The sequence below is a fragment of the Hemitrygon akajei genome, chromosome 12, assembly GCF_048418815.1.
Source record: "Hemitrygon akajei chromosome 12, sHemAka1.3, whole genome shotgun sequence".
NCBI classification, from domain to species: domain Eukaryota; kingdom Metazoa; phylum Chordata; class Chondrichthyes; order Myliobatiformes; family Dasyatidae; genus Hemitrygon; species Hemitrygon akajei.
Genome location: NC_133135.1, coordinates 31,971,643 through 31,998,904, shown reverse-complemented (window position 1 = coordinate 31,998,904; position 27,262 = coordinate 31,971,643). Strand labels below are relative to the sequence as shown.

The following is a 27,262-nucleotide window of genomic DNA, read 5'->3' as shown; positions in this document are numbered from 1 at the left end:
TAACCATCATTATCAGATGTTTAGCACTTTCAATCCATGACTTATTTCTAAACAAATGTCTATTTCCATTATTGCAAGTCGAGTTTAGAGTCTAATACACTTCATTTCTGCTTTGCTTATTTAAATGACTCAGTCATCTATGGCTAGAAACAGCAAGAACCTAAATCATAAAGATCAGGGTAACTCTAGAAGCATCATAGCAGTTAGCTTAAGACTAAAATTTTTATGCTATGGAGCCTTATCATTAACCAAGGAGCCCATGGACCACTGACTTGAGACAAGTTGTTCATACCAAAAGGAGCAGAACAACCTTTTAATGGATAGAATGTTCATGAAGAAATCTTTTTGTTTTTGTATATAACACATGTGGTCAAGCAATTAGTCAAATAAGTAGAATAACCATAAGGTGGGCTACAATTATCTGTACTAAAACTACAAAGCAATAACCCAATAAAGCATCAACAGGTACAAGTGGAGAAGAAAATAGCTGACATATTCCTCTCCATTCCCCTCTTTATCTGTTCATTTTCATGTGAAAAAATTACCAGACAGGATACATTTAGATTTTTTTTATTTAAAAACGGTTCATTTCTGTGATCCTGATGGAGTGGATTTTGTAAGAAAATTGCAAACTTACTTTTCTATTTCTATTTCCAAGATAGCCAGTGTCTTGTCACATCATAATCAATTCACAAAAACATTAATATAGTGCCACAATATTTAAAATAGAACAAATTAAAATGGTTCAGTAATAAAATAGACAATGATGTAGGTGAAAACTTTAAAGAAAGTCTGCCATCTTCCTAGTTTTCCTGATCTTCCATTTTGATATAGCCATCCAATGAAGTCTGAAATGAAAAGAAGTAGAAGAAATTAGTTTAAATATCATTGGGACACAATTGGCAAAGCAAGAACACTTGTGGCAGTAAGAAGCAAGTGACTAAAGATGCTGGCATGTTACTATAGATCCTCTGGAAAGGCTCAAGCCTCAGCTGAAGTTTGGTAATAAGTATTTTGTCCATTTCAATTCTTTATTAAAAACTTGTGTCGCAGAATCAGCAAGGAATGTGCAAAAACTAATATATTGCAGTTCATTCTTGAACTCCGATTCCTGGTGCTAATGATAAGAGAACTTCTGAATGGCTGGATGAAGTGGAGGACAATACATCACCAGACCATCTGGCTGTCTTTAGTGCTTCAAATACATTGAATACAGGTTACACAGAAATCCATTAGCTATTTGCATTCAGTAATATATTGCAGATGATAATATGATCAGACCATAAAATTTACGAGCAGAATTAGGCCATTCAACCTATCAAGTCTGCTCCGCCATCCCATCATGCCTGATTTATCATCCCTCTCAACCTTTATCAACCTCCACTTTAAGTATACCCAAGGACATGGCCTCCACTGCTGTCTGTGACAATGAATTCCATAGATTCAGCACCCTCTGACTAGTGAAATTCCTCCTCATCTCTGTTCTAAAGGGAAGTCCCTCTGTTCTGAGGCGGTGCCTTCTGGTCCTAGACTTCCCCATCATAGGAAAGATCGTCTCCACATCCATTCAGTTCTAGACGTTTCAATATTTGATAGGTTTCAATGAGATAGCCCTCATTCTCCTAAACTCTGGCAAGTACAGGTCCAGCGCCATCATATATTCCTCACACATTAACCTTTTCATTCTCAGAATCATTATTCTGAACCTCCTCTGGATTCTCTCCAAAGCCAGCAAATCTTTTCTCAGACAAGGAGCCCAAAACTGCACATGATACTCCAGGTGAAGTCTGCTCAATGCCATATAAAGCCTCAGCTTTACATCCTTGCTTTTATATTCTAGTGGTCTTGAAATGAATGCTAACATTATATTTGCCTTCCTTACCACCAATTCAACCTGCAAGTCAATCTTTAAGGAATGATGCACAAGGACACCAAAGTCCCTTTGCACCTGTGATATTTCATCCCCCACCCCCACTTAGGGAATAGTCTACACCTTCATTCTTTCTACCAAAATGACCATACACTTGCCAACACACAGTATTTAGTGTATTGCCTTACACTATATCTCATTTACTGCTTCTTTGCCCATTCTTTTGGATCAGCAAATCTTTTGGGCAAATTGGATCAGCAAATTTGCTAATGATACAAAGATTGGAGGTGTAGTGGACAGTGAGGAAGGTTTTCAAAGCTTGCAGAGGGATTTGGACCAGTTGGAGAAATGGGCTGAAAAATGGCAGATGGAGTTTAATGCGGACAAGTGTGAGGTATTGCACTTCGGAAGGTCAAACCAAGGTAGAACATACAAGGTAAATGGTAGGACACCGAGGAGTGCAGTGGAACAGAGGGATCTGGAAATACAGATACACAATTCCCTAAAAGTGGCGTCGCAGGTGGATAGGGTCGTAAAGAGAGCTTTTGGTACATTGGCCTTTGTAAATCAAAGTATTGAGTACAAGAGTTGGAATGTAATGGTGAGGTTGTATAAGACATTGGTGAGACTGAATTTGGAGTATTGTGTGCAGTTTTGGTCACCTAATTACAGGAAGGATATTAATAAGGTTGAAAGAGTGCAGAGAAGGTTAACAAGGATGTTCCAGGGACTTGAGAAACTGAGTTACAGAGAAAGGTTGAATAGGTTAGGACTTTATTCCCTGGACCATAGGAGAATCGGGGTGATTTGTTAGAGGTGTATAAAATTATGATGGGTATAGACAGAGTGAATGCAAGCAGGCTTTTTCCACTGAGGCTAGGGGAGAAAAAAAACAGAGGTCATGGGTTAAGGGTGAAGGGTGAAAAGTTTAAAGGGAACGTGGGGGGGGGGGGCTTCTTCACGCAGAGAGTGGTGGGAGTGTGGAATGAGATGCCAGATGAAATGGTGAATGTGGGCTCACTTTTGACATTTAAGAAAAACTTGGACAGGTATATGGATGAGAGGTGTATGGAGGGATATGGGCCAGGTGCAGGTCAGTGGGACTAGGCAGAAAAAAATGGTTCAGCACAGCCAAGGGCCAAAAGGCCTGTTTCTGTGCTGTAATGTTCTATGGTTCTCCTAATCTGTCTAATTCCTTCTGCTTCCTCAACACCAATTGCCCCTCCACCCATCTTTGTATCATCTGCAACCTTGGCCACAAAGCCATCAATTTCATCATACTAATCATTCATAAAGTGGTCCCAACACCATCTCCTGTGGAACACCATGCGTTATCAGCAGCCAAACAAAAAAGAAAACTTTATTCCCACTCTTTGCTCCTGCCAGTCAGACGATCTTCTGCCCTTGCTAGTCTCTCCTGTAATACCTGGGCTTTTACCTTGTTAAGCAGCCTCATTTACAGCACCTAGTCAAAGACCTTCTGAAAACCCAAGTAAACAATGTCAACTGACCCTCACAAACAAGAGAAAACCTATAGATGCTGGAAATCCAAGCAGCACAAACACAAAATACTGGAGGAACTCAGCAGGCCAGGCAACATCTATGGGAAAAAAAAAAAAGAGTACACAGTCTGCTGGATTCACCTTAATCCCCAAAGCCAATCCAGAAAAATTCTTCTGTTTCTTAAGTCAGCCTGCTGTGTACTGATTTAACCTTTAATATTAGGTAGTTTTCCCAGTGAACTGGTTAACTAGGTTTCTTGAACACCATTTTGTAGCACATTCCGCATTGTAATCTTCTCACCAGGATGAGCTGATTGAGATTTTCTTTACCCTGTTGCTTTAGCCTGGATTCTAAGTGAAGCCAGAGAAGTGGAAAAAAAAACAAATCACATCAGTAGCTTTTTTGTAATGCACAAATGCACACAGTGTTCACAAGAGCAACACTATTAAGAAAAATTCTAATCCAATTCATCAGATGAATCTGTTTGAACAACTGCTAAACAATGACAAAACTCAAATAACCGGTCATAAAATGTCACATGACAAGGGAATTTTAATTGCCTTGATTGCCAAAAAACTGCAAGCATCAATTAAAATAGAACAGCTCCATTTCCCACTCCTTTGCACCAATATCTTTGTTCAAATTGTTAAAAATTGCTGTGCCTTCAACTCATATGCCCCTGCCTGAGAAATATCTTTTTTTTAATTTTATAAGTTTAGATCAGCCCTTGGTTTCTGAGTTCTGTGACTGAAGATTGTGCTAGGGTTCCATGGAAAAGTAGTTTCAGGAATAACTAGTAATATAAAAGATGTAAAAATTAGGCATTGTTAATATTAGAGCTGTTCCCTTCTCCCCTTCTGAAGGTATGCTGCTCATTTCTGCAACGGAACATCTAATTCAGTAAACTGGAAACAAGAGCTGAAATAAATTCCATTCCATCCTACTCACCTGCATCAGCATCTGTTGCTTTTTCAATCTGGAGTAAAAGTGCAAGACATCATGATTGGCATGGACTACTCTTCTGTCAAAATCCAACACTCGGAGCCCTTCCAGGTTTCGTGCACGAGAGAGAGCCACATACGCCTGACCACTTTCAAAGACTCGTGCCAGTGAAATTTCCACACAGTCTAATGTCATACCCTGAGAGAGAAGGAATGAGAGATTAGAAAATTAAATATACACACACACCCTAAAGCAACCAAGTGCAAATTCTCATGAATAGACAAATATTAAAATTGAGAATGAGGCCAGACAGCCTAATCCCATTCAATAATTTATTGAACTGCATAAAGATAGATAGATAGATACTTTATTCATCCCCATGGGGAAATTCAACATTTTTTCCAATGTCCCATACACTTGTTGTAGCAAAAACTCATTACATACAATACTTAACTCAGTAATAATATGATATGCATCTAAATCACTAACTCAAAAAGCATTAATAATAGCTTTAAAAAAAAAAAAAAAAAGTTCTTAAGTCCTGGCAGTTGAATTGTAAAGCCTAATGGCATTGGGGAGTATTGACCTCTTCATCCTGTCTGAGGAGCATTGCATCGACAGTAACCTGTCGCTGAAACTGCTTCTCTGTCTCTGGATGGTGCTATGTAGAGGATGTTCAGGGTTTTCCATAATTGACCGTAGCCTACTCAGCGCCCTTCGCTCAGCTACCGATGTTAAACTCTCCAGTACTTTGCCCACGACAGAGCCCTTCAGTTGGCACTTCAGTTTGAAAGCAATTATTACATATTGCCAAACACCTTTCCAGCTCTTAGCTTCATCCCAACCCCTCCGGTCTTCTCCTATCATTTCGCATTTCCCCCTCCCCCCACTACTTTCAAATCTCTTACTATGTTCCCTTTCGGTTAGTCCTGACGAAGGGTCTCGGCCCGAAACGTCGACAGCACTTCTCCCTATAGATGCTGCCTGGCCTGCTGTGTTCCACCAGCATTTTTGTGTGTGTTGTTGTTTGAATCTCCAGCATCTGCAGATTTCCTCATGTTTGTTACATATTGCCAGACTGTTTTTAAATACATGTACAATGAATTTTATTTGCACTTGTAGGAAACAAACTGAAGAAATTTATTTCATTCTTAGCTCTCCATTTCACCAATTTCTGGCATGAATATTCACCTTCAGAAATATGACAAGAAAATTACTCTGCCCAAAGGCCGGTAATACGGTTTGTGCCAGTAACTCAATCCCTTTGCGGTAAAAGCTCAGACCCTATGCCGTTGCTTTCTTTGACAGCCTTCATACACTGGACATGTTTTACTGGCAAATGCTGCACCAAAGGTTTGGAGTAGCCATTGTATGAGTAAGACAGTGTTAGAGTGGCCCAGCTTTGGCTCAATGGGCTTTTCTCCTGTTAGTACACCGAGAATGGGTCCAGATTTCAGGGCATGTTCCTTGTCTGAGATGTTGGAACTCTGGGAGAACTCCAGTCTCCCTGTTAACTACATCAGCATGAAGTGCACCGAGCTGCAGCTCCTTAGAGACTGTGTTAAGGAACGGGAGATGCAGCTCAATAAACTTAGCCTCCTATGGGAGAATGAGGAGGTGATAGATAGGAGTTACAGGGAGGTAGTCACCTTTTAAGTTTCAGGAGGTGGTACCTGGGTGACTGCCAGGAGAGGGAAATGGAATAAGCCATAAGGAGAGAGAAGATAAGTTATGAAGGGAAGTTAGTCAATTATATATATATATATATATATATATATATGTATATGTATATGTGTGTGTGTGTATATGTATATATATATATATATATATATATATATATGTATATGTATATGTATATATGTGTGTGTATATATATATATATATATATATATATATATATATATATATATATATATATATATATATATATATATATATATATAAATAAAAGAGGACACCAAATGCTTTGTCAAATATATAAAGAGTAAAAGATGAGTGTGGATATCGTACCTTTGGAAAATGACACGTCAGGAGGTAGTAGTAGTGGATAAAGAAATAGCAAAGGAACTTAATTTGTATTTGTGTATTTGTGTCAGTCTTCATCATGGAAAACACTAGCAGTATCAGGGCAGAAGTGAGTGTTGTTGCTATTAAAACAGAGAAGGTACATGGTTAGCTGAAAGGTCTGAAGGTAGATAAATCACCTGGACCAGATGATCTACAGCCAGGACTCTGAAAGAAGTAGCTGAAGAAATTGTGAAGACATTAGTAATGACCTTTCAAGAATCACTCTATTCTGGAATGGTTCTGGAGGACAGGAAAATAGCAAAAATTACTCCACACTTTAAGGGAGAGAGTCAGAAGAAAGGATGCTATAGGTTAGTTAGCCTGACTTCAGTAGTTGGGAAGATGTTGGGAGTTTATTGTTAAGGATGAGATTAAAGGGTACTTGAAAATGCATGATAAAAATAGAATTTCATTGATCCTATTATAATTACTATTCTATAGATAGAGTATGGCCACAGAGAAAATGAATCTCAGGGTTGTATTGATGACATACATGTACTTTGATAATAAAGTTTACTTAGAACTTTTGAACGTTGAAAAACAAGATGTTCCTTCAATCCAAAGTAATTTACAGAGCTTAGAAAAATAGAGGGCTATGGGTAAGCCTAGGTAGTTCTAAGGTAAGGACATGTTCAGCACAGCTTTGTGGGCTGAAGGGCCTATATTGTGCTGTAGGTTTTCTATGTTTCCAATTCACCATCTGGAGTAATTCAGTCTGCTTAATTAGCATCCCATCAATTTATACCCTCTATTATCCTGAGTAGCCTGTATCATTACAAAATATACTGCGGTTACAAGATCTTAGTTGGACCCAACTTTGTGTTCAGTTCTGGTCACCTCACTACAGAAAGGATGTGGATACTATAGAGGGTGCAGAGGAGATTTCTAGAGTGTTACCTGGATTGGAAAGCGTACCTTATGAGAATAGGATGAGTGGACTTGGCCTTTTCTCCTCGAAGTGACGGGGGATGAGAGATGACCTGACAGAGGTGTACAAGATGATGAGAGGCATTGATCATTTGGATAGCCAAAGGCTTTTTCTTAGGGCTGAAATGGCTAAGCTGCTTGGAAGTAGGTACAAGGGGGACATCAGAGACAAGTTTTTCCACACACAGAGTGGTGGTTTGTGAAATGCACTGCTGGTGATGGTAGTGGAGGCGGACACAATAGAGCTCTTTTAGAGATTCTTAGATAGGTATATGAGCTTAGAAAAATAGGGATATGCGATAGGGAAATTCTAGGCAGTTTCTAGAGTAGGTTACATGGTCAGCACAACATTGTGGGCCGAAGGGCCTGTAATATGCTGTGGATTTCTATGTTGTTATATTTTTCCCCTTCTTTTCCAGCCCTAATGAAGAGTCTTAGCCCAAAGTATTGACTGTATTCCTTTCCATAGCTGCTGCCTGAGCTGCTGAGTTCCAGTATTTTGTGTACGTTGTTCTAGATTTCCGGAATCTCTTGTGTTTATGCAGTTATTTGCCTAGGCTACTCAAACAGTATCTTACAAAACTGTAGTAAGTGCATAAGCACATCAGCACCCATAGATTCTCCTATCCAAGCTGATTTGAAAACACACTGCTTCTCATTTGCCATTGCTGTTTTCAAATCCCAGAATTTCCTAATCAGCAGTATTTTGGGAGTGGGAATACATTTTGTAGAAATGATTGCAGCGATGTAATTCTCTGACTCACTGCTACCTTCTTAAGGACAACTAGGAATAAGCAATGACTGCTGGCTTTGATAGCAATACCATTTTTTTTTGTAAACTTCCGTTTTAAGGAAGCTCTACAGCCAAGCTTCAAGGTCATTATCAGAATATACCAAATGCTTGCACACATTTTTCACTAACTTTTTCCAACTCCAAATTCTGGTAAGCAGAAGCTGATGTGAAGCACGTTAAACAAAACACCTCAAAATTTCAAGCTTACACATAACCATTAAGTTGAAAATACTTCTCAGTACAAGTCCCTCAGTTTACTATGTTCCTTTCCAGTAGTGGAGAAACTTGCCCAATGATCAGACCCAGTTAGAGTCATAGAGCAATCTAGCAGACATACAGGCCTTTTGGCCCAACAAGTACATGCTGACCAGTTAATCCCAATATTCTGCATTCAGCCCATGTCCCTCTAAGCCCTGCCCCTCCAAGTACCTATCCAAATGCTTCTTAAATGATACTGCTGTACCAGCCTCAGCCATTTCATATGGCAGTTTGTTCCATGTACTCTCTGTATGGAGGAAAGTTGCCCCTTGAGATCCCCTTCAAATTTTCCCCCTCATATCCTTTTTTTTTTTTTTTTTTATAAACTTTTTTTATTGTTTTCAAATTGTTACAGAATAAATGTGCATGAAAAAAAAAGTGTTACCCAGCCCCCTCCCCCCTAACATCCCTATTAAGAAAATAAGAAAGAGAAAAAAAAAAGGAAATGCCTGGATGTTGGAAGATCCCCACATGCTCCACGGAGTTCTCATTTTTTTTTTAAAATATATGTTAAAGTTCTTTTTCTTTTCAATCTATAATAATACCTAATCTTTCCACTTTCGTGGTATCCTGGGAAATCTTTATAAAAGTCTCCATGTTGCTATGTGTGTCCCCACCATTCATCCAGGCAAAAAGATAGAAAAAAATTAAAATATAAAGGAAAAAAAAAAAAAAAAAATACCCCCCTACTAATGTTGTGGAAAAAAGACACAACATTACCCCCCTCTGCTGTACGGGTCATGGCAACCGCCATGATTACACACGTGAATCCCGCAGTAACCGATCCACAGCCTCCCAGCTCCCCCGCAACATAAAAAAGTATATGTATAAGAAGAGAAAAAAAAATACTATTCTCATTTAGTATTTCTAAAATTTTGCTTTTCTCTTCTGTAATATCCATAAATGTCCATCACTTCTGTTCCTTGGGTCTATCTTCATCTTTAATCCATTACGTTTGGAAGCCTCTATGTGTAGTTAGCGAATAGATGGAAGTTCTTGTACAAACTCCTCCGCTTTTCGATAGTCGGAAAAAAAAAATTTTCCGTCCTCCAAAAAAATTATCAGTGTTGCTGGATGACGCATTGTAAATTTATAACCCTTTTCCCATAAGGCTTTTTTCGCTGGGTTAAATTCCTTCCTTCTCTTCAACAGGTTGTAACTTATATCAGGATAAAAAAGAATTGGTTTCCCTGCTATCATCAGTGGCCCGTTTCTATTTTTGGCACTTTGGGCAGCGGCCTTCAGGATCTTTTCTTTGTCTTGGTATCGTAAGCATTTTATCAAAATTGATCGTGGGTTTTGGTCAGCTCGAGGTCTTGACCTTAAAGATCTATGCGCCCATTCAATCTCAATTGGAGTTTCTCTTTCCATTTTCAATTTTTTAGGGATCCATTTTTGAAAAAAATTTATTGGATCTTCTCCTTCTATATCTTCTTTAAGTCCAACAATTTTAATATTATTTCGTCTACTGAGATTTTCAAGCTTATCAATTTTTTCCATAAATTGTTTTCTTTCTGATGTCCAAGCAGTATTTTCCTTTTCCATTTTGTCCATTCTTTCAACCATGTCTTCCGTTGTAGTTTCCAAGTCCGTAATTCTTTTTTCCATTTTTTTCCTGTCTCTTTGTCATTTTATCAAGCATAGTCTCCATATTGGTCATTTTTTTTTCGAGTTTTTTTTGGTTATTTTTAATTACTTTTAATGTGTCTAATTTACGCATTATTTGCCTCAAAGTCTTTTCTATATTTCTAGAAGGACTTTTACCTCCTTCAGCTAATCCTTCCGAGAGATTTGATTCTCCCTCCGATTCGCTATCACTTTCAGTTGCAGTGGTAGCTGGGCTTTGTAGTTCTTTTTGTTCCTGTTTGCGCATGCTCCATCCTTCGCGTTTGCGCAGTTCACGATGGTTTTTTCCTTTGGAAGTGGCAAGCGTTGCCACCATCTCCTGTTCAGTATCACCGGCGATACAATGTACCTGAGATCGCGGCTCCTCGGTAGACGTGGGCCTCGCTCTTGTTCCAACTTGTGTAGTCTTCCCGGTATTAGTTTTCTTCATCTTCTTTCCTTGAGGCATAGCTTGACACAGTCCGGAGTCGTTTATAAGCAACTTTTAGAGAGTATTGACTAACTTTTCTTCATTTAAACATTAATTTATTAACTTTTTACGGGAGAGCTGGGTCCCTGCGTCTCGATCCTACGTCATCACGTGATGTCCCCCCTCCCCCTCATATCCTAAATCTGTGCCGTGTTTTGGGCTCCCCTAAACTGGGGAAGTTACTTCACCAGTCATGTGCAATGAAGCAAGCATCTCCATGAGGGCCTCCATAATTTCCTATTCAACTCTCACAGTCTGAGAATGTACACAGGCAGGCCCTGAGGATTTATTCACCTGAATGTACGGGGTGTCTGCAAACATCTCTTCCCTGGTAATACGAATGTCCTTTGAAACATCTGCACTTACATCCTTTCAGAAATTACTCAAATAATCTTGAGCAACCATTATTTTCTCTTCAGTAAACAGAGGAGAAATATATGTTAAAAACTTACCCACCTCCTTCAGCTCAAAACATAGGCAGTGCTGCTGATCTCAGAGGGGAATTGCTCTCTCCATAGCCACCTTTTTACTCTCAAAATAGTTTAGGACCTTTTGGGATTTCCTTTAACCTTACCCATCAGGTCCATCTCATCTGTCTCTTTGCCTCCTGACTTCCCTGAAGAGAATTCTTAATTTTTTTTTTAAATAGTCATTAGAGATGACTAATAGTTATATAGTTATAGAGATTCACTCAATACCAGTCTCCAAGACTCGATGTACGCTTCCCTCCTTTTCTTGAGCAGAGCCTCAGTATCTCTCATCAAAGGTTCCCTAAACTTGCCAGATTTACCTTTCACACCAACAGGAACAGGCTGCTCCTAGACACTTGCTTTCTCATTGTTAAATGCCCCCCACTTGCTCTTCTTTCCTTGGCTTCCAAACAAGCTCACCCTTCTGCTAGGTCATATCTAATTCCCTCAAAATTAGACCTGCTCCAATTTAGGAGCCTAAACTGTGGACATGACCCATTCTCTTCCATCAGTTGAAATTGATTTGTAACAAAATATAAAAACATTACATAAGTTAATAATGTCATTTAAAATAGGCATTGTACTTTGAAGAAACTTTGCATTTATTTCCACTAAGAAAAATAATAAACTCGCTCAAAGTTAATTGCTTTTTTAAAAAAAAAAAAACCTCATAGGCATGGTTTTGGAGACAGAGGAGTTAGGGATCAGATTAGGGTTTAGGGACAAGGATGTGTTGGAGTTAGAGGTCAGCCTTTTGCTCATGTTCGAAGGCTAGTGGGACATAGGCAGTTGGTACTGGGTTAGCAGACCAGCAAGGATGACCAACACCCCACTTCCCCCTCAGTCAGCAAGTCACTGGCAGCTTCCAGAATCAGATTCCCTTGTGGAGAGAAGGCATGAGTGATGGTGAATCCCCCCCCCCCCCAGTTTACAAACTGGTGAGACTGAAGTTCGAGGCCTAGTATTTGGGATTGCATCATTGGCATGTCTGGCATTTGAGATCTAGTGTTCAGGGTTTCATTCATCGCCATCGGCAAGCCCTGGGGTGAATACCAATGACTGAAGCTCGAAGGTCGATTGGAAGTCTGAAAGTTGAGGCCTGATGGCTGGAGTCCTGAGTCCACTGCGTAAGTAAATGGTGCGATGTCTGCTGGAGGCCTGTCCTGGTGTTGAAGGACTGTGTGTGTGCGCACGCGCGGGAATAAAGAATGCAGCTTGCTTTGCTACTGTTTTGTTGCTTGTTGTGTTCTGCTGAGAATTGTGGGCATGATAGTTTGACTCTGGAAAGTGAGGCAACTGTCGTAGCTGGCGTCACCACATCTCTAGTATGTTGGTTGTTAATGCAAACAATGTATTTCACTGTACGTTTTTATGTACATGTGATAAATAAAAATGAAACTGAACCTGATCTGTACACACATAATGGCTGAAAATCTACCAAGCATAACTGATATCAAGATTCAAATTTGCAATATCAATTTAAAGACAACTGAGTAAAATTTGAAAAAAAAAATACAATTGGCCCAATGACCTCAGTCAAATGAGACTGCATACCTGGCTCTTGTGAATGGAGATGGCCCAGGCCAACTTCAGAGGGAGCTGCTGCCTGGTCAAGTAGGTCCCACCGAGGGCTTTAACCAACCATCGTTCTGGCTTTATTGTCACTGTTACACCAGACATAAAACGGACTTGGGGCAGTGCTGTGAAGAATGAAACAAATTGCTGAATAAGTTTTATAGTTCAGTTATCAAGATGTGGTGACTATATGTTGCACATCCAATAGTATCAAGACCTAAAGTGTACAGAGATGTGCCTGCTAGGAGGTGGAGAACACAAGAAACGGGTTATACAAGCAACCACCATAAAATTAATCAATCCCCCATGCTATTTGTAGCCTGTGAACACAAAATCTGCTTCTAACATCTCTTTACCACTCATCTAGATGAGAATACATTTCTGGTTCTATTCTCCCCAAGTAGTTTTGCTGAAGACCACATTCTGGTGAATTTTGAAGTTGTAACTACCACATTTCTTCAGTCTTCCCTCAATCCCTTGAAATAGGGAATCTTTCTCCGGCCTTCAGAACATCACTCTGATATTGGAATGGTCAGAACTGGGACCACAGACAAAAATAGTTTGTCTAGTGCATTGTAAGGTTTAAGTGGATTTCCTGTTAGTCAAACAGAATACAGGACCATTAACAACAATGGTGTATAGCAGGATCTTGGGGTCCAAGTCACTTTGCAGCAATATCCAACTTTGGTTAGGCTGCGCTCAGTGTGCCATTCTGGCCACTAGAGGACGTGGAGGCTTTGGAAAGGGCACAAAAGGGGAGGCTGCCTGGATTGGAGGGGCTGAGTGATATGGAAAGTTGGATGAACTTGGGCTGTTTTCTGTAGAGTGTCAGAGGCCATGGGGAGATCAGATGAAAGTTTATAAAATTGTGGGAACAGAAGATAGGGTGAACCTTTTTCCCCAGGGTAGAAATATCAAATACTTCTTGAGATACAAGTCGATACCTCTCCGGAGGACATGCACCTCCGATGTAGGAAGTAAGTTTTTTTTTTGAATAATGTACTCTTGAATTAAGATGAAATAACAGTTATTTGTAAAAAGAGCAAAGGGTGAATAAAAGTAGACTTTCCACAGGACAGGGTTCTCAACTTGCGATCCACAGACCCTTTGCATGGCATAAAGAAAGGTTGGGAACCCCTGACTTAAGTCCTCAAAACATAATCAAAAAATTAGATCAAGCCAAATTTTTCTTCAAAACAGGGTTGACTTATTTAATAGATTATGACCAAAAAATAACTTGTTCAATCAATAAATGCAAATCTTTTATGTATAAAATAAGTTCTTTCTCAAATTTTTCCTACTTTCACATTTTATTACTTTCAGCCCCTGACCATCTAAGCAACACGCACAAAATGCTGGAGGAACTTGGCAGGCCAGGCAACGTCTATGGAAAAATGTATAGTTGACGTTTCGGGCTGAAACTCTTCAGCACAACTGGAGAAAGAAAGCTGAGGAACAGATTTAAAAAGGTATGGGGGAGGGGAGAGAGAAACACCAAGCCATGGGTGAAACCTGGAGGGGGAGGGATGAAGTAAAGAGCTGGGAAGTTGATTGGTGAAAGAGACAGAAGGCCATGGAAGAAAAAGGCAGGAGGAGCACCAGAGGGAGGCAATGGGTGGGCAAGAAGATATGGTGAGGGAGGGAAAAGGGGATGACAAATGGTGAGTTGGCAGGTGGGGGGGGGGGGGGCATTGCCAGAAGTTTGAGAAATCAATGTTCATGCTATCAGTTTGGAGGCTACCCAAGCAGAATATAAGGTGTTCCTCCAATCCAAATATGGCCTCATCATGACAGTGCAGGAGGCCATGGATGGACATTTTGGATTGGGAATGGGAAGTGGAATTAAAATGGGTGGCCAGGCAATCCCACTTGTTCTGGTGGACAGAGCTCAGCAAAGTGGTCTCCCAATCTACATCAGGTCTCACTGATATACAGGAGGCCACATCAGGAGCACCAAACACTGTAAATGACCCCAACAGACTCACAGGTGAAGTATCGCCTCACCTGGAAGGACTGTTTAGGGCCCTGAGTGGTAGTGAGGGAGGATGTGTAGGGGCAGGTGTAGCAGTTGTTCCACTTGCAAGGATAAGTGCCATGAGATTTCTTATTGCGCTGCTTTGCTAGGCTTATGCAAGTATGTATTCACAATCTCTTTTTCTTGAAATAATTAACCACTTCCAGCTACCTTACATTGGCATTTCATTGCATGTGTTTGAACACTTACATTTGTTTCCAGGTTCAAAGCCTACAACAACACCTCGGGCACCATTTACCATCCCTCCCTGTACGTCCAGGTTTTTGGTCAGCATCACCTGCAAGCAGAAGAGCCTGGTTAAGTGGATTCCCGCACTTAGCAATTTTTACAGCTCAAAGTCAAATTATTATCAAAGTACATACATGTTACCATGTAGTACTTTGAGATTCATTTTCTTACAGGCATGTGCAGGAAAGAGAAATACAATAGAATTTTACAAAAAAAAAAATACATGCACAGACAAATACCTCTGTGCAAGAAAAAGACAATTCATACAAATAAAAATAGTACTGAAAACACAAGTTGTAAAAAGCGTTGTAAAAAGTCCTTGAAAGTGATTCTGTATGTCGCAGCATTAGTTCAAAGTAGTGATGAATGAAGTTATTCAAGCCACTGTTTGGACACGGACATACAAAATTTTCTGGATATCACTGGCCATTTGCAATTAAACAAATCTTCAACTGAGTAATTCTATGCAGCAGGCAACATGAGTGAATCTGCAGATGCTGGAAATAAATAAAAAACACAAAATGCTGGCAGAACTCAGCAGGCCAGACAGCATCTATGGGAGGAGGTAATAATGATGTTTCGGGCCGAAGCCCTTCATCAGGAGCATTGCAATTCTATGCAGCATTGTGTTCACTACTTAAATGTGCAGTAATGCATATTTTCAGCAAAGACAAACCAGGGATTCATTCTGTGCTTTGTAAAAGATACCATTTGCTCATCAGGCTTTGGCGAGAACAAGCTTGGGGAAGGCAAGTATCTGATAAGCTTCTTAATTCTTCCTGTTTGTGCATAGTTAGAACAGTGAGGATGACTCCAGAGGCTGTGTTGTGTACTTTGCGTCAGATATGGTTACCTGTCAGGGAGGAATTCCCACATCAGCAACAGGTGCACTGAGGTGCAGCTCCTCAGAGAATGTGAGAGGAACTGGAGCCGCAGCTTGATGACCTTTGGTTCAATCGGGAAACTGAGGAGGTGATAGACAGGGACTACAGGGAATTAGTCACCCCCAAGTTCAAGTCACTTTTTATTGTCATTTCAACCCTAACTGCTGGTACAATACACAGTAAAATCGAGAATGTTTTTCAGGACCATGGTGCTACATGAAACAGTACAAACACTGCACTGAACTACATAAAAACAACACAGACAAAAAAACTACACTACAGACCTACCCAGGACTGCATAAAGTGCACTAAACAGTGCAGGCATTACAATAAATAATAAACAGGATAATAGGGCAAGGTGTCAGTCCAGACTCTGGGTATTGAGGTGTCTGATGGCTTGGGGGGAAGAAACTGTTACATAGTCTGGTTGTGAGAACCCAAATGCTTCAGTGCCTTTTCCCAGATGGCAGGGTGCAGGATGCAGGCACCTGGTGAACATCAGGAGAGGGGTGGGAATTGGGCAGCCAGTGCAGAGTACACCTGTGGCTGCTCCCCTCAATAACAAGTATACCGTTTTGGATACTGTTGGTGGGGGGAACCTGCCGGGAGGGAGTCACAGCAATGGGTCTCTGACACAGAGTCTGGCACAGTGGTTCAGAAGGGGAGTGCAGTAATGATAGAGGATTCCATAGTTCGAGGAGTAGGCACAAGATTCAGTGGACACGACAGAGACACCTGGATGGTGTGTTGCCTTCCAGGTGCTAGGATCAGGGACGTCTCAGATTGGACCCACAACATTCTAAAAGGGGAGGATGAGCACCCAGAAGTTTTCATTCATATTGGCTTCAATAACATAGGTAGGCAAAGGGAGGGGGCCCAAGAGAGAATTTAGGGAGCTAGGTAGAAAGTAAAAGCAGGACCTCTAGGGTAGTAACCTCTGGATTGCTGCCTGTGCCACATGCCTGTGAAGGCAAGAATAGGATGATTTGGCAGATGAATGCATGGCTGAAGAATTGATGCAGAGGGATGGGCTTCAGGCTTCTGAATCATTGGGATATCTTCCATGGAAGGTAATAACTTGTACAAAAGGGACGGGTTATACCTGAACTCAAAGGGGGACAAATTCCCCTCTCGGCAGGTTTTATAAGAACTGTTGGGGAAGGTTTAAATTAATTTGACTGGGGGATGGGAAAGTGGGAGATAGGGCTGAAGATGGGCCAGTTGCTATACAAGCAGAGGCAGAGTGTAGTGAGACTGTCAGGAAGGGCAGACAGATGAATAGGGCAAAAATCGGATGAGTTGCAGTGTAACAGGGGGACAAAAATCAAAGAGGGTGATGAATAAAGGACTGAAGATGTTACATTTGAATGCAAGCAGTATACAGAATAAGGTAGATGATCTAGTAACAGTTAGAGATCGGCAGTATGACATTGCAGGCATCACATATGTGGCTGAAAGAAAATTTTAGTTCAGAGTTTAACATCTAAGGATACACATTGTATGGAAAGGACAGATAGGGAGGCAAATGGGTGGCGTGACTCTGTTGGTAAAAAAATGAAATCAAATCCATGGAAAGTGGTGACATAGGATTGGAAGATGTAGAATCCTTGTGTATAGCGTTCAGAAACTGCAAGGGTAAAAAGACCCTGATGGGAGTTATGTACAGGCCTCTGAACAGTAGCCAGGATGTGGCTACAAATTACAATGGGGGATAGAAAAGGCACCTCAAAAGGACAATGTTATCACAGTCATGGGGAATTTCAAAATGCAGCTAGATTGGGAGAATTAGGTTGGTGCTGGATCCTGACAGAGAATTCACTTACAAGATGGCTTTTGAGAGCAGCTCATGGTTGAGCATACTAGGGGATCAGCTGTTCTGGATTGGGTGTTATGTAATGAACCAGATTTGATTAGTGAGTAACACACACATCTGCAGCATCTTCCAGCATCTACAGATTTTCTTTTGCCTTTTTGATTAGTGAGAAACTCTGAGGAGACAGTGATCAAAATATGATAGAATTCACCCTGCAATTTGCGAGGGAGAAGCTGAAATCAAATGTATCAGTATTACAGAGGCATGAGAGAGGAGTTGACCAAAGCTGATGGAAAGGGAACACTAGCAAGGATGATGGCAAAGCAGCAATGACTGGAGTTTCTGGGAGCAATTCAGAAGGTGCAGGATAGATACATCCCCAGGTAGTATTCTGAAGGCAGGATGATGCAATTGTGGCTGACAATATAACAGAAAAAAAAGGGAATTCAAAGACAGCATTAAAAAAAAGGACATATAATATAGCAAAAGCTAGTGGCAAGCTTTTAAAAGCAACAGAAGGCAAATAAAAAAGCAGTAAGAATGAGAGAAAAGATTAAATTATGAAGGTAAGCTAGACAATAAAATAAAAGGATACCAAATGTTTTTTCTCCCCAGATATGAGTGAAAAAAAAAGGCAAGAATAGTTTTTGGGCCACTGGAGAAATAGTAACAGGAGACAAAGAAGTGGCAGATGAATACAAATAAGTTGTATCAGTCTTCACTGTGAAAGACACTAGCAATACACCAGAAATTTGAGTGTCGGGGGAAGATTTGAGTATAGCTGGTATTAATAAGGGGCTTGGGAAGCTAAAAGGTCTTATGTGTAGGCAAGTCAGCTGGACCAGAATGACTATATTCCAGGGTTCTGAATGAGGTAGCTGCAGAGAGAGTAATGATCTTTCAAGAATCACTACATTTTGGCATGGTTACAGAGGACTGAAAAGTTGTAACTGTCACTCTTCTCTAGAAGAGTGAAGCCAAAGAACGGAAATTATAGGTCACTTACTTCAGGGGTTGGGAAGATGTTAGAGTCCATTGTTAAGGATGTGGTTTGGGGATACTTGGAGGCACATGATGAAATACGCTAAAGTCAGCATGGCTTCCTTAAGGAGAAATCATACCTGACATATCTGTTGGAATAGACAAAAGAGAACCAGAGGATTTTGTGCACTATGGATTTTCAGAATAACAGAATCTAGCATGGATAAAGCTTTGCCTGATATGTAGGAGGCAAAGAGAAGTAAAGGAAGCCTTTTCTGATTGTCTACCAGTGACTAGTGGTGTTCCACAGGGATTGGTGTTGGGACTGCTTTTTAAAAAAAATATATATTGTACATGAATGATTTGGATGATGGATTCGATGGCTTTGTGGCCAGGTTTGCAGACGATATGAAGATAGGTGGAGGGGCAGGTAGTGCTGAGGAGGCAGGGAGGCTGCAGAAGGACTTAAGAGAATGAGCAAAGAAATGGCAGATGGAATACAGTCATGCACTTTGGTAGAAAGAATAAAAACATAGCCTATTTTTAAAAAAGAAAAATCTGAATTGCAAAGTGACTTGAGAGTCCTCATGCAGGATTCCCCAAAGGTTAATTTGCAGGTGGAGTCTGTGGTGAGAAAGGGAGATGCGATGTTAGCATTCATTTCAGGAGGACTAGAATATACAAGCAAGGATGTAATGTTGAGACTTTATAGAAGGCACTGATGAAGCTTCACTTGGAGTATTGTGAGCAGTTGTGGGCTACCTATCTAAGAAAGGATGTGCTGACTTTGGATATGGTTTAGAGGAGGTTCACGAAAATGATTCCAGAAATGAAAGGGTTATCAAACGAGGAGCGTTTGATGGTTTTGGGTCTATACTTGCTGCAATTTAGAAGAATGGGGAAGGAGGAAATCTCATTGAAACATATCGAATGTTGAAAGTGTTTGTGCAGAGGATCTTTCCTATAGTGGAGAAGTCTGGGACCAGAGAGCACAAACTCAGAATAGAGGGACATCTATTTAGAAAGATGAGGAGGAATTTCTTCAGGCAGAAGATGCAGAGTCTGTGAAATTAATTGCCACAAGAGACTGAAGACCAGGTCATTGACTGTATTTAAGCGGAGATTTATATGTTCTTGGTTGAGAGGAAAATGAATCAGCCATGATGAAATAGCGGAGCAGACTCGATTGGGTGAATGGCCCAATTCTGCTCTTTCATCTTATGGTCTTATTTTCCTTCACACGTTCCCCTTGCATTCAACGCACCAATGGCAGAGGCATCCAGGAATACAAAGTGCAGTGTTCTCGGTCCTGCTGTAGAGTTAACTTAAAGATTTGACAATTCATTCCCCTATAGACTCATTGAGCTCCTCCAGATTGTTAGTGCTATGTTGTGGAATTGTGATTAGATTGGAAATGGGAATTAAGATGGATGGGAAATGCTCTGAGGGTAAGCCATTATGAGGGTTGAATACTTAACAAAGTGACCAATGACCCAAGATGGGTCTCTCACACCAGAACTCCACATGCGTTTCTCAGTTAACTTATGACATTGCATGTTATGGAGGCCACCTGCAAACCACACATGGAACTAGAGCATTTCCCATCCAATCTTAATTCCCATTTCCAATCTAATCACAATTCCACAACGCAGCAGTAACAATCTGCTGGAGGACCTCAATGAGTCTCTAGGGGAAATGAATTGTTAAATCTTTAAGTGAACTCTACAGCAGGACCAGGACACCCTATACATTTCCCAGCAGCTGTTAGTGATACCACCAAGATTTGGCCAGATCATATGAAATGTTAATCTCTCCTGCTTGGAACTGATGCCCCCAAGGCCAACCATCACCACCGTGCCCAAGGTTACCCATTTTCCTTTGGGTACTCGACAAATGCTGGAAAACCATACTTTACATGCTCAGTTTACCAAAGCTCAACAGTTTACCAACAGCACAATAACTCACCAAAGAAGGTTGCCACAGCAGTACAGAAATGAGCATTCATTCAAATTCTGGTACCTGCCTCCAGTTTCACACACATTATCTGAGCAACTTTTAAGTCTCCCATCGGGTAGAAGATACAAATGCTGGAAAATATGCACCTGATACAAAGCACAAGGACAGCTTTTATCGTACTGTTGTATTACCGTGGGAGCCATTCAGTAATAAGATGGACTCTTGATCTCATTCTACCTTATTGTGACCTTGCATCTTATTGTCTACCTGCACTGCATTTTCTCTGTAGCTGTTACACTTTAGTCAGTATTCTGCTTTCGTTTTACCTTGTACTACTCCATTGCACCATTGTGAGGAATACATGGTTAGTTTGCAAGACAAGTTTTTCCCACTGTACCTCAGTATGTGAGATAGTAAGCCAATGGATCTGGCACCAACATGAAACAATAAAAGAGGGGAAACAAAAATGATAAAATGTTAGACTACAAGAACTAAACAGATCCAGTTCAGAAATGCTACTAACCTGAGCCCCTTTCTTCAGCTGCAACTTTTGACCTGCAGGGCACTGTGCATTTAACATTTCTACCAACATAGGATCACTGTCAACAGCCTCAAATGTGAGCATCTCCCCTGTAACAGAGATATGCATGAGTAGGGAAAAAACTGTTTAAAATAAATTTTTCCAGAGCAAATCAGCTTGAGCTTATTTCTATTTAAATGCTAGGAAGTAAGAAAAAAAGGACAAGAGAAAACAAAACAGCTCCAGCACACTGTAGAACATGATATCAAAATTGTGATTTGACGACATCTGAAGTACTGTGAACAGTTCCACTTGTTAGAAAGTAGGTATTAGCTGAAGGAGGAATGCACCAAAGTATAACAGAAAAATACATTTTCCTAAATGTTAAAGTATCTGGAGAAATTCCATAAAATTGGGGCAAATCTCTGGAATTAATCAATTCATAACAGGTACTTTGCATTCCCAATTTTAGGGCAAGAAAGATCACTGAAGAGAACATCCATAAGTGTGGACCAATGTCATAGGTGGAGCAAGCACCTGAAAACATCCAGGCAGAGAAGGAAAAAAATATGCTCTCCTAAAATAGCAACCATTATTATACCTGAACAGAACTGAAACCAACATTCTCAGAGCCAACAAGGCAAATGGTATGTTAGCTTTTATTACAAGAGGATTTAAATAAAATAAAGAAATCTTACCGCTATTATGCACTGCCTTGAGAGCACATCCCTTAATTAGAAATATGCCTTTGTGGGAGTGCAGCAAAGATTCAACAGATAATTTGTAAGGATTGGAGGGGTATTTTACTCCAGTATTTGGGCACACTTTTGTGTTCTCTAGATTTGAGAGGAATGGAGAGGAGATTATGTAGGGCTTGATGGGCCTGGATGCAGGAACAATGTTATCCCCGACTAAGGATCTCATTCTTATTCTGAGTTTGGAAATTCTTCTCTGCCCCAGTGGGCTGTGGTGGCTCATTTGTTTAAATCAGTGTCAGTGGATTTCTGGAGATCAGAGGGAATCAGATGAAAAGAGGCCAGTTTAAGACATTTTTAAAACCTTGTCTGAAGAACTAGCATGGCTTCGAACACAAGTCAGGGAAATGGTTGCTGAGGAATCTGTTTCTGTGCTATATGCTCAGCATAAATACTATTTTGAATGATGTAGCAAAGTTGCAAGGGTCTGAAGGAGGTCCTTCTATATTTTTCCCAGAGTTGCAAGACTAGGCTGTGTCTTCACCCATCTCAACCCCTTCTCCCTCTCTAAACCAATGCACTTCTCTAGAAGTTTAAAATGTTCTCTAAGATCTCCAGCTTGACCAAGCTGTTGGTAATCTGTTAGAATATATCCTTTTACACACTGTTATTGATTGCTTCCTGGGCCTTCTTTAAATATCTTAGAACATTTTACTGTCAAAAAAAAGAATGTTTCAAGTGCAAATTTTATTTGTTTTACTTTTATTTGTTACATGTACATTGAAACAATGAAATCAAATCAGCAAGGCTTGTGCTTGGGATGCCTGCAAGTATGACACTTATGGTACTAACGTAGCGTGCCCATAACTTACTGTCCCTAATTTTTATATCTTTGAAATGTGGGAGGAAACCGGAGCACCCAGAGGAAACCCATGCGGTCACAAGGAAAACATACAAACTCTTTCCAAACAGCAGCAGGAGATGAACCCCGATATCACAGATGGTGCTGACCTCTACGCCACCAACCATACTGAATCTATCCCACCTCAATTCTCAGTGTGGGAGTCAATTGTAGTCTTCCAGTACACCAACTTCCCTGCACTTGTGTATAAAGTTTCTGAATGGAAAGCAGGTTACACAACAACTTCAGTCGGATGATTACATGTGGAGGCAAATTCCACACAGACTAGAGAATCGGCAGAGAATTGTTCCTATCATTAATGAATTTATACAAAGACATGAATGCATTTACACCTCAATTTACCTTTCATTTTGCCATTAAAAAAAATGAGTGGACAACATATATACGAAATTCTCGTCAATCTGAAACACTCAAATTCACCTGAGTGTTGTAAAAACTCCCTCAGAAGGGATCACACTGTTGATCATCTCCTAGATTCTATTGAAAAGTTGGTTTTTATTAATGCCACCTCTATAAAGGCAAGGATTAGGAAAGAGTGGAAGTTTAATTCTCTAGTATTCCTTGATGACAACACTTAAACAATTATGTCATTCTCCTTTACCCTTGCATTCAGGAAATGACTAAACAATCTTGAATCTTGCATCTAAAACTGCAAACTACAACCAAGCAAAACATGTTTAATTTTGGGGCATCACAGTCGTGTAGTGCCTATCTCAACACTGTTACAGCTCAAGCGCATCAGAATTCAGAGCTCAATTCTGCCACTGTCTGTTACAAGTTTGTATGTTCTCTTCATTACCACATAGGTTTCCTCTGGGTTCTCTGGTTTCCTCCCACGGTCCAAAGACATACTGGCTAATAGGTTAATTGGGTTCTGCCCGAAAACATCCCACCCCTTATGAAGGAAAACAAACTGGAAGCTGCACTCTGAAAGCAATTGAATTTCAACACAGATTTTCCATAGCCTCAGTGTAAGAATTCATATAGTCATGGATTATGTGCTGATTCAGATTTTTACAATGACTCTTTTAATATGACCACAAGAACAATAAACTTAACAAAGCACAACTGTCTTGCATCATATTGTGCAATAACAGCTCAGTCCAGGCCGAATGGTCTACTTGTGCACCTATTGTCTATTGTCCACAGAACAACACACAGTAAAGCATTAGGGGATTGGAAGTTCTTTCATCTTCACTGTAGTTGGCTCCCCAGATCATAAAAGGACCCACATTAGAGATTTTCTGAATAATTCAACCAGTTTCAATTTCAAACTTACTGTTCCATAAATAGAAAATTACTGGGTTTAGTCAAAAAGGAATTGTTTAAAAAAGATAACAAGATGTATAATCTGGTTAGAACAGTTGATTGTCACTAAAGTTTTGAATATTGGACATTCATGAGATACTTGTACTTGAACAATCATAGAAATCTACCCTGGACCTTCACTTTTTACCTGGTAACTGCTGGAGCCTTTTCTCATTGGTGAATTCCACATCATCTTTATGTGTGCAAAGCCGTGTAGCTAGAATTCCATCTCGATCTATCTTCTGGATGGCAGTCTTGATCAGTTGGGTTGCAACTTCATCTGGACATCTGATCAAAAAGGATTGGAAATTAATGGTGTTTGTTAAAAAAAAAACAACAAATTAGTCTCCACAAAATAATTGATTGCATAGTTCTCACCCCCTTCAAATTACTGTTTAGTAATTGCACTTTTAGTAGCAATCACAGCCTTGAATCTGTGTGGAGAGGTCTCTATCAGCTTTGCACATCTGGACACTGCAATTTTTCCCCATTCTTCTTTATAACACTGCTCAAGCTCTGCCACATTGAGTGAACAGCTCTTTTCAAGTCCAGCCACAAATTCTCAATTGGATTGAGGTCTGGACTATGACTTGGACACTCTAGGACATTAACTTTGTTGCTTTTATGCCATTCCTATGTAGCTTTGGCTTGATGCTTGGGGCCATTGTCCAAGCATTTTCTCCCAATTTTGAGTTCTCTTGCAGACTGCATCAGGTTTTCCTTCAGGACTTCCATGTATTTTGCTGCATTCATTTACCTTCACTAGCCTTCCAGAGCCTGCTGCAGTGAAGCATCCCTACAGCATGATGCAGCCACCACTATGTTTTGATTACACGCAGTGTTTGGCTTACTCCAAACATAGCATTTAGTCTGATGGTCAAAAAGCTCAATTTTGGTTTCATCAGACCATAGAACCTTCTCCCAGCTGACTTCAGAGTCTCCCACATGCCTTTTGGCAAAGTCTAACTCAGATTCCACATGAGGTTTTTTCCCCCAACAGTGGCTTTCTTTTTGCCACTCCCCCATAAAGCTGCGTCTGGTGAAACACCCTGGCAACAGTTGTTGTATGCGGTCTCTCCCATCTCAGCCACTGAAGCTTGTAACTCCACCAGAGTTATCACAAGTCTCTTGGTGGCCTCCCTCACGTCCCCTTCTTTCATGGTCATTCAGTTTTTGAGGACAGCCTGCTCTAGGCAGATTTACAGATTCTTTCAACTTCTTGATGATTGACTTAACTGTACTCCAAGGGATACTCAGTGATTTGGAAATTTTCTTGTATCCATCTCCTGACTTATGCTTTTCAATAGCCTTTCTTGGAGTTGCTTGGAGTGTTCTTTTGTCTTCATGGTGTATTTTTTGCCAGGATTCTGACTCACCAGCAGTTGGACCTTCCAGATACAGGTGCATTTTTACTCCAATCAACTGAAACACCTTGACTGCACACAGGTGATCTCCATTTAACTAATTATGTGACTTCTAAAGCCAATTGGCTGCACCAGTGATGATTTGGTATGTCATATCAAGGAGGATGAATACTTATGCAATCAATTATCTTGTGTTTTATATTTGTAATTAATTTAGATCACTTTGTAGAGACTTGATTTCATTTTGACATGAAAGAGTCTTTTTCTGTTGATCAGTGTCAAAAAAGCCAAATTAAATCCACTGTGATTCAAACAATAAAACATGAAAACTCCCAAGGGGATGAATACTTTTAAAAATAGGCACAGTATATTAGTTGAGATTTATGCAATTACCAGAGAACCTGCTTTTAAGGTGAATGATGTAAAGTTTAGAGGAAATGTCAGAAGAAGGTTGTAATATACAGAGAGTGGTGGATGTGTGGGATGTTGATATGATACTAACATTTTAAAGACTCTTAACTGACATCGAACTTTTAAAAATGCAGATTTATGATTGTGTAGAAGAGAAAGGTTAGACTGATTATGGAACATGTTTATATGGGTCAGCACAATATCCTGGGCCAAAGGACCCATACTGTGCTGTTCATTCTCTAAACACCTTTGCTCATTTTCTCAATATGTCAAAGGCAAATTGTATCTCATGCCTTTTGTAGCTTGCTTTGTTATAAATTTAAGATTTTGGTTTCAGCTGAAACTAAATCACTCATTTGTTTTTAAATTCTGTCACGTTATGATCACACTTCCTGGAGGCTTCTTAACTAACAGATTATGTATTAACTTATTATTATTGCATTATACTAGATGTAAAATATCTTCTCCATTTCTTCAAATAGAGCACTATTGGCAAAGCTACTTTTTGAGAAACCAGTGCTTAGTGATCCCAAATGCAAGTGCATCCCAATTTGAAAAACATAATCGATTCCTCCACCAATGATCAACAGTGATTCTTAATCCCACAGTTTTTGACAATGAGGCAAGAGTGCCTTCTGCAGGTCCAAGACTGCCACTGCTGCTTCTCATCCAGAGAGTCTCTAGCTTTCAGATCTAAATAATAGTGGAGTTAAACACCAAACGTCTCTAGTGGAGAATTTAGAACTATAGTGTAAAACCTCTGCCATTGGTACTGATAAGTGTAAATTTCTTCACTCAAAAGTAGTGTCAGAGGGCTGTGGATTCTCAGTTGTTTGTATGCTCCAAGATCAGGATTAATGTATATTTTCAGGAAATAGAGGGAATACAGTGATTGAGAAGGAAGCTAGACTTAAGGTAGAAAGTCAACTATAAATGAATAAATCAGAACAATTTCAAGAAGCTGTATTCTTTCACCTTCTCAAAATTATGTTTTTTAAAATTTTGATCACAGCCCTGCTCCTTTAGTAAAGAATACAGAAATAATCATGGCCTACTGTTTCCTACTCTGGAATGAGAGAAGGAGCCAATTCCTTTCTTGGTCCAATTCAGTGGCCCTATTTCTTATAATGCTGTAATTTGCTAACTTTTATTGGACTCTGTAGTAAGAACTACAACAGGAAATGTTAGGAATAGGTAAAGACTATTGTTTGCAAAGTCTAATTTTTTGAAAGTCAATTCATGCACTGCACATCTTTGAACACTATCGGATTCATCATCCATACCTGTCCTGCCTTTATGTATTTCAGTGAAAGTTTTCATTGTACATCCACACACACATGCTCGCAAAGGCATATCTAATTACTGAAAATTAAAAATACAGGGCTTTTTTATTGCTGTAAATGCTAAGATTAATAGTACTTGCCTCCCAAGCCGTATAGCCTGCAACATTGCAATGAACGTTTTATCGGTTTGCCTTCGCACCTCTGTCAGTTCCATGTTCACCTCGATACATTTGTACCAGCTCTTTGCCTAAAGAAATCACAAGGTACATTTCCCTTTATTGTGCAGAGATTCCCAAAACCAGAGTAATGGAACAAATAGGAATATTATTTCTCCAAGTACTTCCCACTTGTTAAATAAATGA

The 27,262-nt window shown here is 40.0% G+C and overlaps 1 protein-coding gene across 2 annotated transcripts in view; it reads right to left on the bottom strand.

Moving 5' to 3' along the window:
* Positions 1 to 554: 554 nt before the first annotated feature.
* pif1 (PIF1 5'-to-3' DNA helicase homolog (S. cerevisiae)) overlaps positions 555 to 27,262 on the bottom strand; it is a 43,331-nt gene continuing 16,623 nt past the window's right edge. For both annotated transcript variants that reach the window (XM_073062383.1, XM_073062382.1), the window contains exons 7-13: positions 27,041 to 27,147; positions 23,991 to 24,130; positions 20,921 to 21,027; positions 14,725 to 14,812; positions 12,480 to 12,625; positions 4,322 to 4,513; positions 555 to 848 (exon numbers count right to left, since the gene is read on the bottom strand). In XM_073062383.1, the coding sequence (XP_072918484.1) occupies positions 804 to 848; positions 4,322 to 4,513; positions 12,480 to 12,625; positions 14,725 to 14,812; positions 20,921 to 21,027; positions 23,991 to 24,130; positions 27,041 to 27,147 (825 nt within the window). In that variant the 3' untranslated portion in view covers positions 555 to 803. The remainder of the gene's footprint in view (positions 849 to 4,321; positions 4,514 to 12,479; positions 12,626 to 14,724; positions 14,813 to 20,920; positions 21,028 to 23,990; positions 24,131 to 27,040; positions 27,148 to 27,262) is intronic.